This window comes from Sinocyclocheilus rhinocerous, unplaced genomic scaffold, assembly GCF_001515625.1.
Source record: "Sinocyclocheilus rhinocerous isolate Xijiao unplaced genomic scaffold, SAMN03320098_v1.1 scaffold1181, whole genome shotgun sequence".
In the NCBI taxonomy this organism is placed as follows: Eukaryota; Metazoa; Chordata; class Actinopteri; order Cypriniformes; family Cyprinidae; genus Sinocyclocheilus; species Sinocyclocheilus rhinocerous.
The window spans coordinates 43,293-57,384 of NW_015666489.1; the positions used below are offsets into that span (position 1 = coordinate 43,293).

General features: G+C 36.8%; 1 protein-coding gene across 3 annotated transcripts in view; it reads left to right on the plus strand.

Moving 5' to 3' along the window:
- Positions 1 to 14,092, plus strand: part of LOC107732434 (protein FAM198A-like) — a 38,028-nt gene that overhangs the window by 7,662 nt on the left and 16,274 nt on the right. Inside the window, exons 1-2 of one of the 3 annotated variants that reach the window (XM_016543768.1) lie at positions 1,637 to 1,685; positions 7,140 to 8,486. In XM_016543768.1, coding sequence (XP_016399254.1) covers positions 7,221 to 8,486 — 1,266 coding nt within the window. In that variant the 5' untranslated portion in view covers positions 1,637 to 1,685; positions 7,140 to 7,220. Of the gene's footprint in view, positions 1 to 1,636; positions 1,686 to 7,139; positions 8,487 to 14,092 lie in introns of those variants that run through there. The other 2 variants (XM_016543769.1, XM_016543767.1) reach the window with 2 other exon arrangements.

Sequence of the window (14,092 nt, forward strand, 5' to 3'; positions counted from 1 at the left end):
TCACGTCATGCCTGCCAAGCCAAAGCCTGTTCACGTCATGCCTGCTAAGCCAAAGCCTGCTCACGTCATGCCTGCTATGCCAAAGCCTGCTCACATCATGTCTGCCAAGCCACAGCCTGCTCACGTCATGTCTGCTACTCCAGGACCTGCTCAAATCATGCCAGTTAAGTTGAAGTTTACTCATGTCATGTCTACTAAATCAAAGCCTGATCACATCATGTCTGCTAACGTGTAATACATTCGTGGATTCACTTAAACATTCATCATGACTGAACTGAGGGGATTCTGGCTGTAACTTAATTTGCGTGAGTGTAATGTGGTGTTTTGTTTCATGTTCATGTTTTCCATGTCTTTTATTTTGTAATTGTTTTATGCTGTTTGTGTCATACTTCCCTTGCCTTCATGTATCTCAGCCTTGTGTATGTGTCATGTTCTGATTGGTTGTTTTAGTCATGTGTCTTGTTTCCCATTGGTTTGTTCTTGTCATGTGACCCTCTTGTTTCCTATAAGTAGCCATCATGTTGCATTGTCTGTCGTCGTGTATTGAATGTATTTATCCCGCTGTTGGTGAGTCTAGTCTGTTCATGTCAAGTCAAGTCAAGTCTCGGATTATTGTTTGGATGTTTGGATCACACTGTAAATAAACTGCACTTGGGTTCTTCACTACTCTCGCCTTCAGTGGACTGATTCATTACAGTCATATTGTAAGATTTCCATCTGATCTGAATATATTTGTATACTGTGTTTATATATTTGTATATTTATATGAATAAATTTGTATTTTTGTATTTTTAAGCATAAATATAATAGGTATGTACAATGACAATAATTTCAGTTACAATATCTTAATATATGATATTTTAAAGGGGTCCTATTATGCTCTTTTACAAAGTCTTGATTTAGTTTCGGATGTGTACTAGAACAGGCTCTCATACTAGGTTGTTTGAAAAACACATTATTTTTCACATATTTTACATTATTACAACACCTCTTTCCCCAGTCTGTCACGAACGGCTCGAATAGTTGAAAAAGTGAAAAAGCACAATAGGACCCCTTTAAGGCCCCAACACCAAACCTACTCTCAGCCTTTAACCTAACCCTAACATTTCTTGACAATATAAAAATGTAACAGGCAGATAAATATATAGTAAAAAATAATTTATTACACATACAAATTGTATGATGTGTTTGTCATATTTAACCCATGGTCCCACAGATAAACAGAAAGACCGACCATAATAATATAACTCACCTAAAATTATATAAATGCATTAAATAAATGTGATGACATTGAACCATTTTAATTACTTTCATTAATTAAAAACAATATAATTTACCTATTATTACCATGAAGTCAATATTCTATGAACATAATATATAGGATTTAAAAACATTTGTATGCTTCTAAATGTTTTCATATGTAAAGTGTCATAAAAGTTTTAATCAGGTAACATCTCTAGCTTTCAGTTGTGTTGAAATTAGTCTCTAAAGTACTTCTGACCTATTCTAAAATATTGTTTTAGGCCTAACTAAATGTGTTCATCATTATCTTATGCTACACCAGCAGTGAATAATCACTCTTCATTAACAAATATGGACTTAAATGACTGGATGAGGAAGAGTTATATGTACTGCAGCTAAAGGGGCTCAAAGCATCATCTTTCCCAATTACATCTCAGCATTGAGTAAGTCTTTGTTCTCTGTTGTCATAAGAAGGTGTTCATTCAGATTTCTAATGCAGCTGTCATAAACAAGCTTTCAGCTGCTGGCAGTTTGTTTGTTTCCTTTGTCTTGTTCATGACAGAGAAAGATGTTGTGAAGTAGTTTGACATTCTATATACTCTTTTCATTCAGTCAGAAAGTTGCAACTTCTCCTTTGTGGACCATGTTAGCTGCGAGGGCATGTGTATGTACTGGACTGATGGCCATTTTAACATACACACTGTATTTATTTAAATGAAACTTCTGGGTCAATACAAGTTAAAGCTGAAGTGTTTCATTTCTGCAATAATTGCAAATGGATGTACAAAATCTTCTTTTCTTTTCAGCCATGTCAGGGGCGATATGTCAGGATTATGGACCTGTTTTGTTATGTTTTGCCCCTGTTTCTGTTCCTGTGTTCCCTTATTTGGTCATGTTCCTGTCCTCGTTTAGTTAATTAGTCATTTCATGCACCTGTGTTCCCCTGATTGCCCTGTGTTTATAAGTCCCAGTCTGTTCAGTTTGTGTTTGTCTGGTCTGCTTGTTGTTGAACGTCATCCTTGTGCGCTGTGTCGGATCATTAAAGACTCTCATTTTGTGAAATCTTCTCGTTCCCGTGCTCTAGCGTATCGTGACATACTTATAGCTGTCTCTGCATATTAATCTGGGATAGGAAAAGGGATTTTAACATTAAAAAAGGACACACTTCACCTTTAAGCTCTACTGACAGCACTTGTGACATGTCAATTTTCACAGACAGTAATTTTGACTCATCCATCGACATTTTTGGCTTCTAGCACATAAAGATATTTTCATGGACAAACCGCTTATCCTATTTCTATGATGTACTGTAGACGCACAGCAGCTGAAGTGAGAGAGGACAGCTGGGAGCTGCTGGGAAGGAGTTACCCCAATGATCAATTTATTTTCAGTGAGAGGGGCCAGTGAGAGAGTGAGTGCACTCTCAGAAAAAAAGAAAAGTGCAAAAATTGTATCTTTAAGGGTACAACAGTTTGTCACTGGGGCAGTACCTTCAAAGGGACATCTTTGTACATTCTTTACCCCAAACGGTTCATATTAGTACCACAAGAATACATATTGCTACCTTGAGGGTACATATTACTACTCTAAGGTACTAATATGCACCCTTTAGTGGTAAAGAAAAAAGGTACAAAGGTTTCCCTTTGATGGTACTGCCCAGTGACAAGCTTTTGTACCCCTAAAGGTACGATTTTTGCACATTTTTTTCAGACAGTGTGGGATCGAGAACTTCCATAGAATACCGTTTACTTTTTTGTTACACATTTTGGTCTATTTTCTTCCTCCTGGATTAGCCCTTAAAAGTGAAAGCGTGACAGTTAAGCCAGTTTTCTTTTGCTGTGCCCTATTGTCCAAGAATAGCTTGATAAACTGACATTCCAGCGTTGTGTTTTTTAGAAAAACAAGTGACCCATTTATGATGGGGGTCGTTTCAGTATACTTTTCAGTTTACTTCTAAATCCAACTCACTCTCGTGGCAGCTCTAATTATGTTATGTTTTTGTGAATTGGTGGCTAATTTGTTTGTTTATACAATCTCATTTGTAAATTTTTAGTTGATGCCACTAACAGTTAGGTTTAGGTATGGGGTAGAGGTGGACCTTTATGTTTTTTCTAAAAATCGTAAGTACTGTATGAATTATATTGTCAAAATTCATACAAAACACCACCTCAAAATAGTTACATTTCTCATAAGATCAGGTTGGGAAACCCGTTTAAATAATTTTACCCAGGCCCAGTTCTACGGGGGTGCTAGAGGGTGCTAAGCAAACGAAATCAAAAGCACCCTCAGTTAAAGCTGTATTAATGGCATTTTATTGCAGATTTGGCAACTATCCAGTGCATTATGGTTTGCGCTCTGGAAATCGATTTCTATTTTAACGTGTTTTTGCAGCGTTGAGCAGTGTAGCTAATCACAGACATATCTGTTGATTTCTTGAATCAGAGGCATTTAAGTTAGAATCCACTCACCGCTCAAATTGCCGGAGTTTTTGTTCTGGTATTGTGTTCAGTACGAATCATCTCATTATAACAAAGTGTTGTTGCATTGTGCAGCATGGAGAACTTTATTGATAATAGCATATCTTTGTGAGATCGCGATGAACTAAGATGGGTTGTTAAGATGGGCTGTTGGTAAAATGGGCCCAGATCTGCTAAATGAATTGAGCAGATAAGAGAAAAAGGTGGAAAGAACAAACACAATGACAGATAACACCTTACAGTAACACCTCAAACATCCTGCTTTTAAAAATTTGCAGAGAGAAAAAACTACCATGTCTTCACATGCCATATTTTGACTGTAGACAACATGTTTGTTGGATTAATTTTTTTTTTTTTTTAATGTAATTCTGTTTTGCTTTTATTACTCCTTTATTTTCTTTCCATTATTTCACCAGAAACTGATTTATACACTTTGTTTTGAATCATGAAGGCGTAGTCTGTGAAAGTAAGACCCGGGAAAAAAACTATTGAAAAACAATAGCTTTGAGATGTGAACATGTTTTCCCCAAAACATTGTACTTGTCTGAGTAATTCCTCTTCATGGTCTCAGTCTGTCTCCCTGTGTTTGTTGTGCTTGGATCGCTGCCTTGTTGAACAGTGTGATGTCTTTGCCATACTTGTTTGTGTTGTTTGCATTTGCCAATTTAACACACCATGGTGTCAATATGCTTAATTGTTAACAGAAGTACTGAGAGCTTAATGCAAGGCACCTCATTTGCAAGGGTCCTCTAAACCACAGACTCAACAACTTTCAGTGTCAGGTTCAGTCTATTTTGAGTTTCACTACATAGCCATAGCCAACTTTCCATACACTCACCAGTGGGTAATCAAATGCCTTTGATACTTTAGGAGGTGTAAGATTTGTTAAAGATTGTGAAGGTTTTGTTTTATTGGTTTTGGCAGATGTTCTGTGTCTCTGGACCAGCGAGAGACTGTTGCTTCAGTGGGTTGTTTTCCTAACAGTTTGTTTAGATAATGTGAGTTGCTGAGGGGTTTCATCTCTGACTCACCGTTAATACGCTGACCTGGATTTAAAGATTTCCTTTGTGGAACTGAACTGTTGTTGTTGTAAATATGTTTTATAAATGTGTGGAAAAGAGCCAAATCTCTTTTACAGATCTAAAGCTTGTAACCTTAAATAAAAAGGCATAAACAAGTGATTTGTTTTCTTCAGTATTTTTAATGTACAGTAAAAATATCAAAAAAAAAAAATTTAAATCAAGATATATTTATTTGAAAAGAAAAATTCCATTAGATTTTAAGTAATGTTTTCAGGGGAAAAATGTATCAAAATTAAGGGAGTTTAAGCTTAAAAAAAAGAATATCTGGCAAAGGGCTAAGAAAAAAAATAATTCAATTAGAAAACATATCTTTTGTCCGATTTCAAAGATTTTTATTTATTTATTATCTATGTTAGTATTTTTTTTTTTTTTTTTTTTTTTTTTTTCAACTTTTTACACATTTCTTTTTTATTTTTTTTTTTTTTTTTTTTTTTTTTTTTTTTTTTTTTTTTTTTTTTTTTTTTTTATTCAAGCTCTTTTAAGCTCTGGTTGGGGGATTTAAACTCTTGACATCTGGCAAGCAAAACCATGAAAGCTCACTGAGGCTTGTTACCAATGCAAGATAACACAAATGCCAAATGAAAATGAACTTTTTTTCAGGATAAATAACCAGTAGGCAAGATGCAGATGATTATGCTTAACAAATGGAGAGAAGCTGTGATCATGATCACGATTAAAATCTGATTTATCGTGCACACTATGAGTTTCCATAATTGATTCTGTTATATTTATCACTGTGAAGCTGCTTTGACACAATCTATATTGAATAAAGTGCTATAGAAATAAAGGTGACTTGACTATTTATTTAGACACAAAACTATTAATTCTTGAACAGATTTTTAAGTGTGGCTTAAATGTCCACAGTACATCTTTTTAACATTTGACCCCTTTACCAAACTACTGCACTGCAAACATGGTGAAGTCCTACATACTGAACCTGGTATCAGCTAGAAATCTGCATGATCTCCTCATGCATAATTATGGCCTAGATATCCACTTGCCTTGAAAGAAACATTCACTTTTTTGTGTAAGTTAGTCAAACAGGATCTAACCTGTTGCAGGTTGTGTGCTACTTCTTAGCCTTGTGAAACTGCACACAAGGCATTCTTTAAACTAAAGCATAATAGAAGTCTTTCACAGGTGCTATCTGCTAAAGTTATAAAAATGTCAGCCAGGAGGGAGAGATCTCACAGTATTGAGAAATTTATTTTCTGTTTAGCATCCAGATATATGTGGAAATACATTGCATTTAGGTATCATGGTTTATAGTATTCACGGACATGCACATATTTATGCCTTTTTTATTGAGATTTTAATGTCTGCAAATAGGATTAATATCAAACATATATGTTATCAAGTAATATATTTTATAGGCTATATGCATGCATGTTTCCTAAATATACATTTTTCTAAAACTGTATTTTCACTCTAATGTTGTGGAGTAACTATATATTTGTCAGTAGCATAACAGACTAGTGAGTATCCAGTAGCAAACAACTTTTTCTAATGACTAGCGTGACAAAACTGATTAAATGATACATAATATGAAACTATGGTTATATGTTTAAAAGAAATCATCCTTTTAAATATCTTTAGTTAGCTTCTTTTTAATAGTAACTTGTAGTTTTTCAAAAGAGCTTCACTCTTGTTTGGCTACTTCAGCTTGTAGCTTTTTAAGCTAAGTTCACCTAACACTGTTTGTCACAGTCAACAAACGTGCTAATTTTCAGCAGCCTTTTCAAGCTATATTTTACTTTTCACAGTTGTGTGTATAGTTTCGGGATGATTGGTACCTTTTCTAAACCTTAAATTACAGGCTTCACCCAATTTAGAATGGGTCAAGGCTGGGGCAGAAAAATTAGAGAATGCGGCTAAAAACGAGCCAAATACAGTGACATTCTCCAGACCCTGTTTAATCATTCATGTTAAGAATATGATACGAATTACAACCTTGAATCAAACATTCCATATTCAGGCTGATTAATTCTCCGACATATCTCCGTAAAACTAACAGCTGTAAAAGATCCAGTCTACATTCCAGTTTGACATTGTAGAACCTGAAGTGCACAATGGAATGGACACATATGGAAAATCTCTAGCCTAAAGCCACAAAGTCAATCTTAACCACATATGGAAATGGGTAAAAATGAATCTCAAGCATGTGTATTCAAAATCTAGATCTCTAAAAATATTCCCTCATTTAGATTTCCCTACCTTCCATGAAATCCAAACTGTTTTTATTGTTTACAAAGCCTTTTCTCTTTGACATTTATTACTTGCTTGCTGACTTTATTGTATTGTTTGTCTTTACCACTGCCTTCTCTGCTGTGTCTTGCAGGCTTTAAGAGTGTGGTTGAAGTTCAGACTAAAATGTCGGTTTGTGGTGGTCTTCCTGTTTCTCTTCAGTCTATCGGTGGTGATGATATACACCCTTCCTCCCTTCCCATCTGAGCAGAGCAGGCTGAACGTAAGGGGCCACCGCAATAACAAACCCAGCAGGCTGGTTGAGAAGTTGTCTCTGAGACATTATCTTCCAACGTATTCTTTTGCACACAGCAAAACCTGGAAGAATTCTGAAATGAAAGATTCTGCTAAACATCTCCTGATGGTCAACCATCACCAACTATCATTGTCCTCTGTAAAAACAGCATCAACTGAAAAGCCCACAAAAAGTAAAGCAAACAAAAAGGAACGATATCTGCAGAACATAAACAAGCGTTCAGTCACAGTATTTGCAGCTGGTGCCAAAAGAGGGCGAGCCGTTAAACTAGGAAATAGCAGCAACTCCAACCCAACCGTCCATCTTCTTCGCTCCAGACATGACCTAGCATTCCTTCAGTCTGCCAGCATCCAAAGCCTCCGCCCAAACAACAAGACATGCAGGCACAAATGCACTCCAGATGAAGCCAAAGCAAAGAGGCTTGTGGGGCAGTTCTCTGATGCACAGCAGGTGGTAAAACTGAAACAGGCCCCTGGCGAAGCAGGAACACATGAAAGACAAGCAGGGCCCTCTGAGAGGAAGAGGCCCAAATTCGGAGCAGAAACCAAAGACAGAATTCCAGAAGAGGCTGGCATCAAGGATTCAGCCAATGACTGGTGTACGACGGTCTCTGATGAGACTTACAATGATAACTGGAACCAAACCAAAGCAGAGTCTCTACCCTGGCTCAGTGAGGATGATATAAAAAAGATGGCACTTCTCTCCAGAGGCACTGTGTTGAGTAAATCCAGCCTTCCGGGCCATGGACAAGTGCTTCAGATTGAATTTAGTGAGAAAAAAGACATCTTTGCTCCAGCAGGGGACAATCATATCACACGCTGTGAGACAGGAAGCTGTGCTCTCATAAAACGTCCCAGTGACTGGTTTGAGGTGTTCGCCTTTCACCTGGACAGAGTTCTGGGTCTGAACCGGAGCTTGCCCGCAGTGTTGAGAACATTCCACAGTGAGATTCTACCCTACAAGTACATCAATGGATCTCCCAGACCAGTGATATGGTGGGATCCCAGCATCCAACATCTGTCTGATGCTGAGAACGACCAAAACTCTTTCTCACTCACTTGGCCACAATATCAGATTCTACTTCAGAGCAGGTGTGGTACTCGGGTGCCACTGAACTTTACAACCTGTGTGGGAGTTCATCATTCAGAGTGGGGGCGGCTCGCCTTGTTTGACTTCCTGCTGCAGGTAAGAAGCACTACTAAAATAAATATTTTGTTTCGACAAACTTTTGAGTATAATGTGTTATTATATATTTAATGAGAGTAAATTGCATATGTATATTGCAAATAACACAAAAAAATAAGATTATCTTATAACCTAAGTCTTATGTCCTTAGGTCCTAACCCTAAAGCCTCATGCACACCGGGATGATTATCGTGCGTGCTTATCGCCGACGTTTTTCGACGCGTCTTTTGTGTTCATACCCAAGCAATTTTCGCTGGCGATGAGCCGAGTGAACGTGCAAATTCACTCCCTGACATTAGATGGCGCTTAATGAAAAACAGAAATACCCCGGTACACATCGAATCCTATTTGATCTGCAATTCCTCTCCATAACAACTCCCTCTTATCGAGATTTTTGTAGTCGCTGTCGCGTTTGTCATAAAGCCCTTTGTGTTCAGACACCAAAGAGACCAGCAGCTCTACATTCATCTTGCCTCGATGCATCTTCTTGGTCTACTTACTTCCTCTTCGTCGTTAGGTATCAATGTAGTGTGCTCGGAAAGACTGTTTTGTGCTTGAGCGCCACCAAGTCGTGTTTTACTGTAACTTCAGCAGCTCCAGGCACGTGAACAAAAGCACCAATCTCATTGGTCGGCTAGTTTTTAATGCGGCGTGTCAAACCAAAAAAACGAGCCCGAGGCGTTTTTAAAAAAAATTACGCTTTTACGCCTCGCGTTTTGCGTGTCGGTGTGCACACTCACATTGGCGCCCTTTGTTTAGTCACGAGGCGTTAAACGTCGGCGATAATCGCGCGTGATATTCGTCCCGGTGTGAACAAGCCTTAGCTCTCTTCCTGGGGATCCACTGTCCTGCAGAGTTTAGCTCCAACCCCAATTAGACACACCTGAACCAGCTAATCAAGCTCTTACTAGGCATATTAGAAACTTCCCAGCAGGTGTGTTAAGGCAAGTTGGAGCTAAACTCTGCAGGACACCGGCCCTCCAGGACAGAGTTTGGGCACCTCTGCCCTAATCAAACACCCCTGAACCAGCTAATCGAGGCTTACAGGATCACTTGAATAATCACAGGCTAGGTGAGCTGAAACAGCTTGCAAATATACTTTGCAGGACAGTGGGCCCCAGAAGCAGGGTTGAAGTCCTAGATCTTTTAAAAGATTGGAGACCATGAAATGTATGAAGACCATGAAATCAAAATGGTAACTAATTTAAGTTTAAAAGGTTACTAGGTTATATGACTCTAGTTTATATATATTTAAACAATGTATGTGACCACAGTGGTTAGAAACTCTTCTATGAGTCACAAAATTTAGGGTGCTGCCAAGTTCATAATGGCCTACCTGCCAAGGCTGGTATTTAAAGTAATTCATGTTTTCCATTTTAGCATTGGCATTTTTCCTGCTTAAAATAGACTCTTTTAAAGGTGAAGTGAGTGATTTTAGCATTTTGGGTTTTAAACTTGTTTTCTGAACAGTGCATTGGTTAGACTAGCAGAAAGTCGTGCCTCGAACTCAAAGCATTGGTTGAGCCAAGATTGTTGCGTTGGGTTGGTTGGGATGCTCATTCAGTCAGAGATTTAAACAAACTTTAACTTTTATAATAGGTTTAAAGTTGACAAACTAGACAAATTCAACATGGATTAAGTCTGGAGATTGTGCAGTGAAAGTGTGACATCTGCAGCAAACAGTCACACATGAAACGTTGAGAAAGTCTGTCTGATTCAATTTTCATTGGAGAGTCACCACAGTTCACATCTCTGTTGAAGATTGAGATGAAAAATATCAAAATTCAAACATGTTAAAATAAGATAAGAAAAAACGGCACTGATGAAAGTTTTATTAGACTACATTAATGCAAGTGAATTAGCTGAATTTGTTTGATGTTCACAAGCTAAAAGAAAAGCATGAAATCATTAATTATGTTTAAAACTATATATATATATACAGTGTGTGTATAGTTTATTTGTTATTCAGATATTACATTAGCAAAGGAGAGAGCAATTTAACATGAAAAAATACATGCATCACGTTTAAACAGATTCACATAATAAGGCTGCTTTTTTCTGTTCTTCCTTGTCTCCTGTCTCCTGATAGCTCTTGAAATGATTTTTAATTTAAAAATGCAATCACCGGTGTGAGTTCATGACCTAGTCAACCTAGTGGTTTAAAACAATGATTGTAATTGATAACCAGGCAGTTAATACCCAGCTGAACCACATACAGGTTCAAAATAAAGAAGGGTTGCATCTAATTGAATGTGTGGGTTTGACATGTAATTAATGAAACTGTGACGAATGTGAGTTTCGTTTCGAGAAAAAAATGTGAGTTTTTTTTCATTGGAACAGATTTGAGAAATTTAGCATTGCAGTACATCACTTTCTCACCAGTGCAGTGAATGGGTGCCGTCAGAATGAGAGTTCAAACAGCTGATAAATACATCACAATAATCCACAAGTAATCGACACAACTCCTATCATGTAATGTCCTGTGAATTGAAAAGTTGCATGTTTATATGAAACAAATCCATCATTATGGCATTTTAACTTAAAACTCTCGCTTATTGCTCACCAAGTTTTAGCTAATTTTATTTTTCTTTAATGTGCTTTCACTCCTTGGAACCTAACCTTGGCTAATCTTTGGCAAATCAGCACTTCGTTCTATGCATTTTACATACAGCACTGCAAAGCTTATCTTCCAGCTTGATTAAAAATCAGGCCAAATCATATATGAAAAAAATTACTTGAAGGCAGACATATTGTAGACTAATGTTGTGTGCCCAAGAATGTGTAATTGCAAGTGCTTATGAATGTGCTTCATGAATTTGTTAGAATAATCTGTGTGTGTGAAAACTCTGTACTGTGAAAAAGTGGGAGTATGGATGGACCATGAATAATACATTAGATCTTAGAAGAAAAGTCAATAGCTGTAACATGGCCAACAGCTAATAGCTTTGTATTGATTTGGTGAAATTGCTGACTGGGACCCTTGAACACTTGTTCCTCTCTATTCATTTAGCACCTCTGATGGCACTGATGTGAAACCTCACACCCTTAAGCACAGAAGAGTGTGAAGGACACGCTCACTACCACCATGGGAAACACAAGTCCTACTGTGTGAACGACCAATAGACTAGATTTTGCCCACAAAAATGATCCAAACAACAGTAAATGTGACCGCTCTTTTAGGCTGGTAAATCACTTCATCTGTTGTTAATTACATTTATAACTCAATTAAAATTTCCTTTTAATTTTAATCGTTTAGTGTTCCAATATTTTCTCTTAACCTTTTAAGAACTTCTTAATTTTCCATGAGTTTTTCAGGCATAAGAATCATAATTTGATTTAAATTAAGCACTGATATGGATAAATATGTGTCATGGCATTTTTATGAGCTCATAAAATGGATTATACTTGTGTGGACAAACAAGGTTAATTATAGATCGGTGGGTTCATTTTTAATTCAATATTTCAGAGATTTTTTTTTGCACTGGTCTGTGACCGCAATAAAGATACACTTGCGTAAAAACACACTAATACAATTATGAGGTAATTTTGTCTTTATTTTCAATTTCTTACCGTTTCCATTCATGTGAACTAGAGATTCTGCAACACAGGAACACAGGGGGAAAAAAAAAACATATTTTGTTACTTTATTTTTGAAACAGAACTCATTAAGATAATACCAAACAGTATGATCTTGAGAGCACACTGAAAATCTATAGTATCTATATCTACAGTATACTTTCTATACTGTGAGTGTACAGTGTTTCTGTATTCTACGTTCGAGGCTTCTCTTACTCATTTCCTTTGGCCCTTAGACGTGTGGAGAACTCTTTAGTCTTTAGTAAAGTCTCTTGCAACTGATTGGACTTCAAATTGGACTCCTGGTCTTCATTGAGCATTGAGCATCACTGAGCTTCATTGAGCACACTGGTCTCTCTTTGGAGTTTAACTGTAAATTTCCTTGCTTCTATTGCATTTCAAATATTGCCAAATTATATTGCCAAGTTTTACACAAATGTTGTCAACGGTAGCTCAAGTGCTGCTGTCATTAAAACAAATTCTGAAATTCATGCTATTTTTTTACTCAAATTGTTATTCTGAATATGCAAAATATAATTTGTAACTACAGTATTTTTGTTAAAAATGTGCTGAAAATGCTTTTATATCAGATATTAACAGTATATAAACCCAACATAACACGCAACAATGGCAAAGATAATTGCATTGGTTTCTGAACAAAAGGTCACATGATTCAGAATATTCGTGGGATGTGACATGTAAATGTCTTCAACAGAAATGCTCTGTGGCATTCTCCATGGTTCACTAGCAGCATTGGGCTAGAGCATTACGTAAGCGAGCCCTAAGGTTATCACAGTGTTGGCTTTATGAGAAAAGAGTATGATGTGCGGCAAGAACACAATGAGTGCTAACGACTGTCTGCTTCTGATACTGCCAACTGACATCAGCTGTCACAGACACTGAGCTCATGTTAAAAATATTATTTTTAGTATAATATCAGCATGTACACTGAAAAAAAAAATTATACAAAATTTAAGGTGGTTGCAAATAATTTATTTTAGCTACATTTTTAAAAAAAATGTGAAAGTTAGTCACTAAATTTGTTTATTTAAATGTAGCTAAAATAAATTGATTGCAACCACTTACCTTACATTTTTTTTGTAAATTCAGTGAATCATTTTTTTCCAGTGTAGACATAAACATCTTTTCTAGCTATTTGTAAGGCTTTTTTTTACATAATTGACAAAGAGTTTCATACTGCTGCAAGAGTTTAAAACTCTTGCAACAAATACTAACATTTTTTATTCGGTTAATTTATTTAATAAATAATTTTAAATGAAAAATGTGTAATATATATATATATATATATATATATTATATATATATATAATACACACACAGTGCTGTGAGTTTTTGACCTTACTGTTTTTTTTGTTTTTTGCGTATTTGTCACACTTGAATGATTCAGATTCGTCAAACAAATTTTAATATTACAAAAAGATAACCCAAGTAAACACAAAATGCAGTTTTTAAATAATTTTCATTTATTAAGGGAAAAAGCTGTCCAAACCTGCCTGGCACTACGTGAAAAAGTAATTGCCCCCTAAATCTAATAACTGGTTGTGCCACCCTTTGCAGCAACAACTGCAATCAAGTGTTTGCGATAACTGGCAATGAGTCTTTCACATCACTGTGGAGGAATTTTGGCCCACTCTTCGTTACAGAATTGTTTTAATTCAGCCACATTGGAGGGTTTTCGAGCATGAATGGACTGTTTAAGGTCATGCCACAGCATCTCAATCGGATTTAAGTCCGGACTTTGACTTGGCCACTCCAAAACCTTACTTTTGTTTTCCTTGAGCCATTCAGAAGTGGACTTGCTGGTGTGTTTGGCATCATTGTCCTGCTGCATAACCCAAGTGCGCTTCAGCTTGAGGTCACAAACTGACGGCCGGACATTCTCCTTCAGGATTTTCTGATAGAGAGCAGAATTCATGGTTCCATCAATTATGGCAAGTCATCCAGGTCCTCAAGCTGCAAAGCAGCCCCAGACCATCACACTACCACCACCATGTTTGACTGTTGGTATG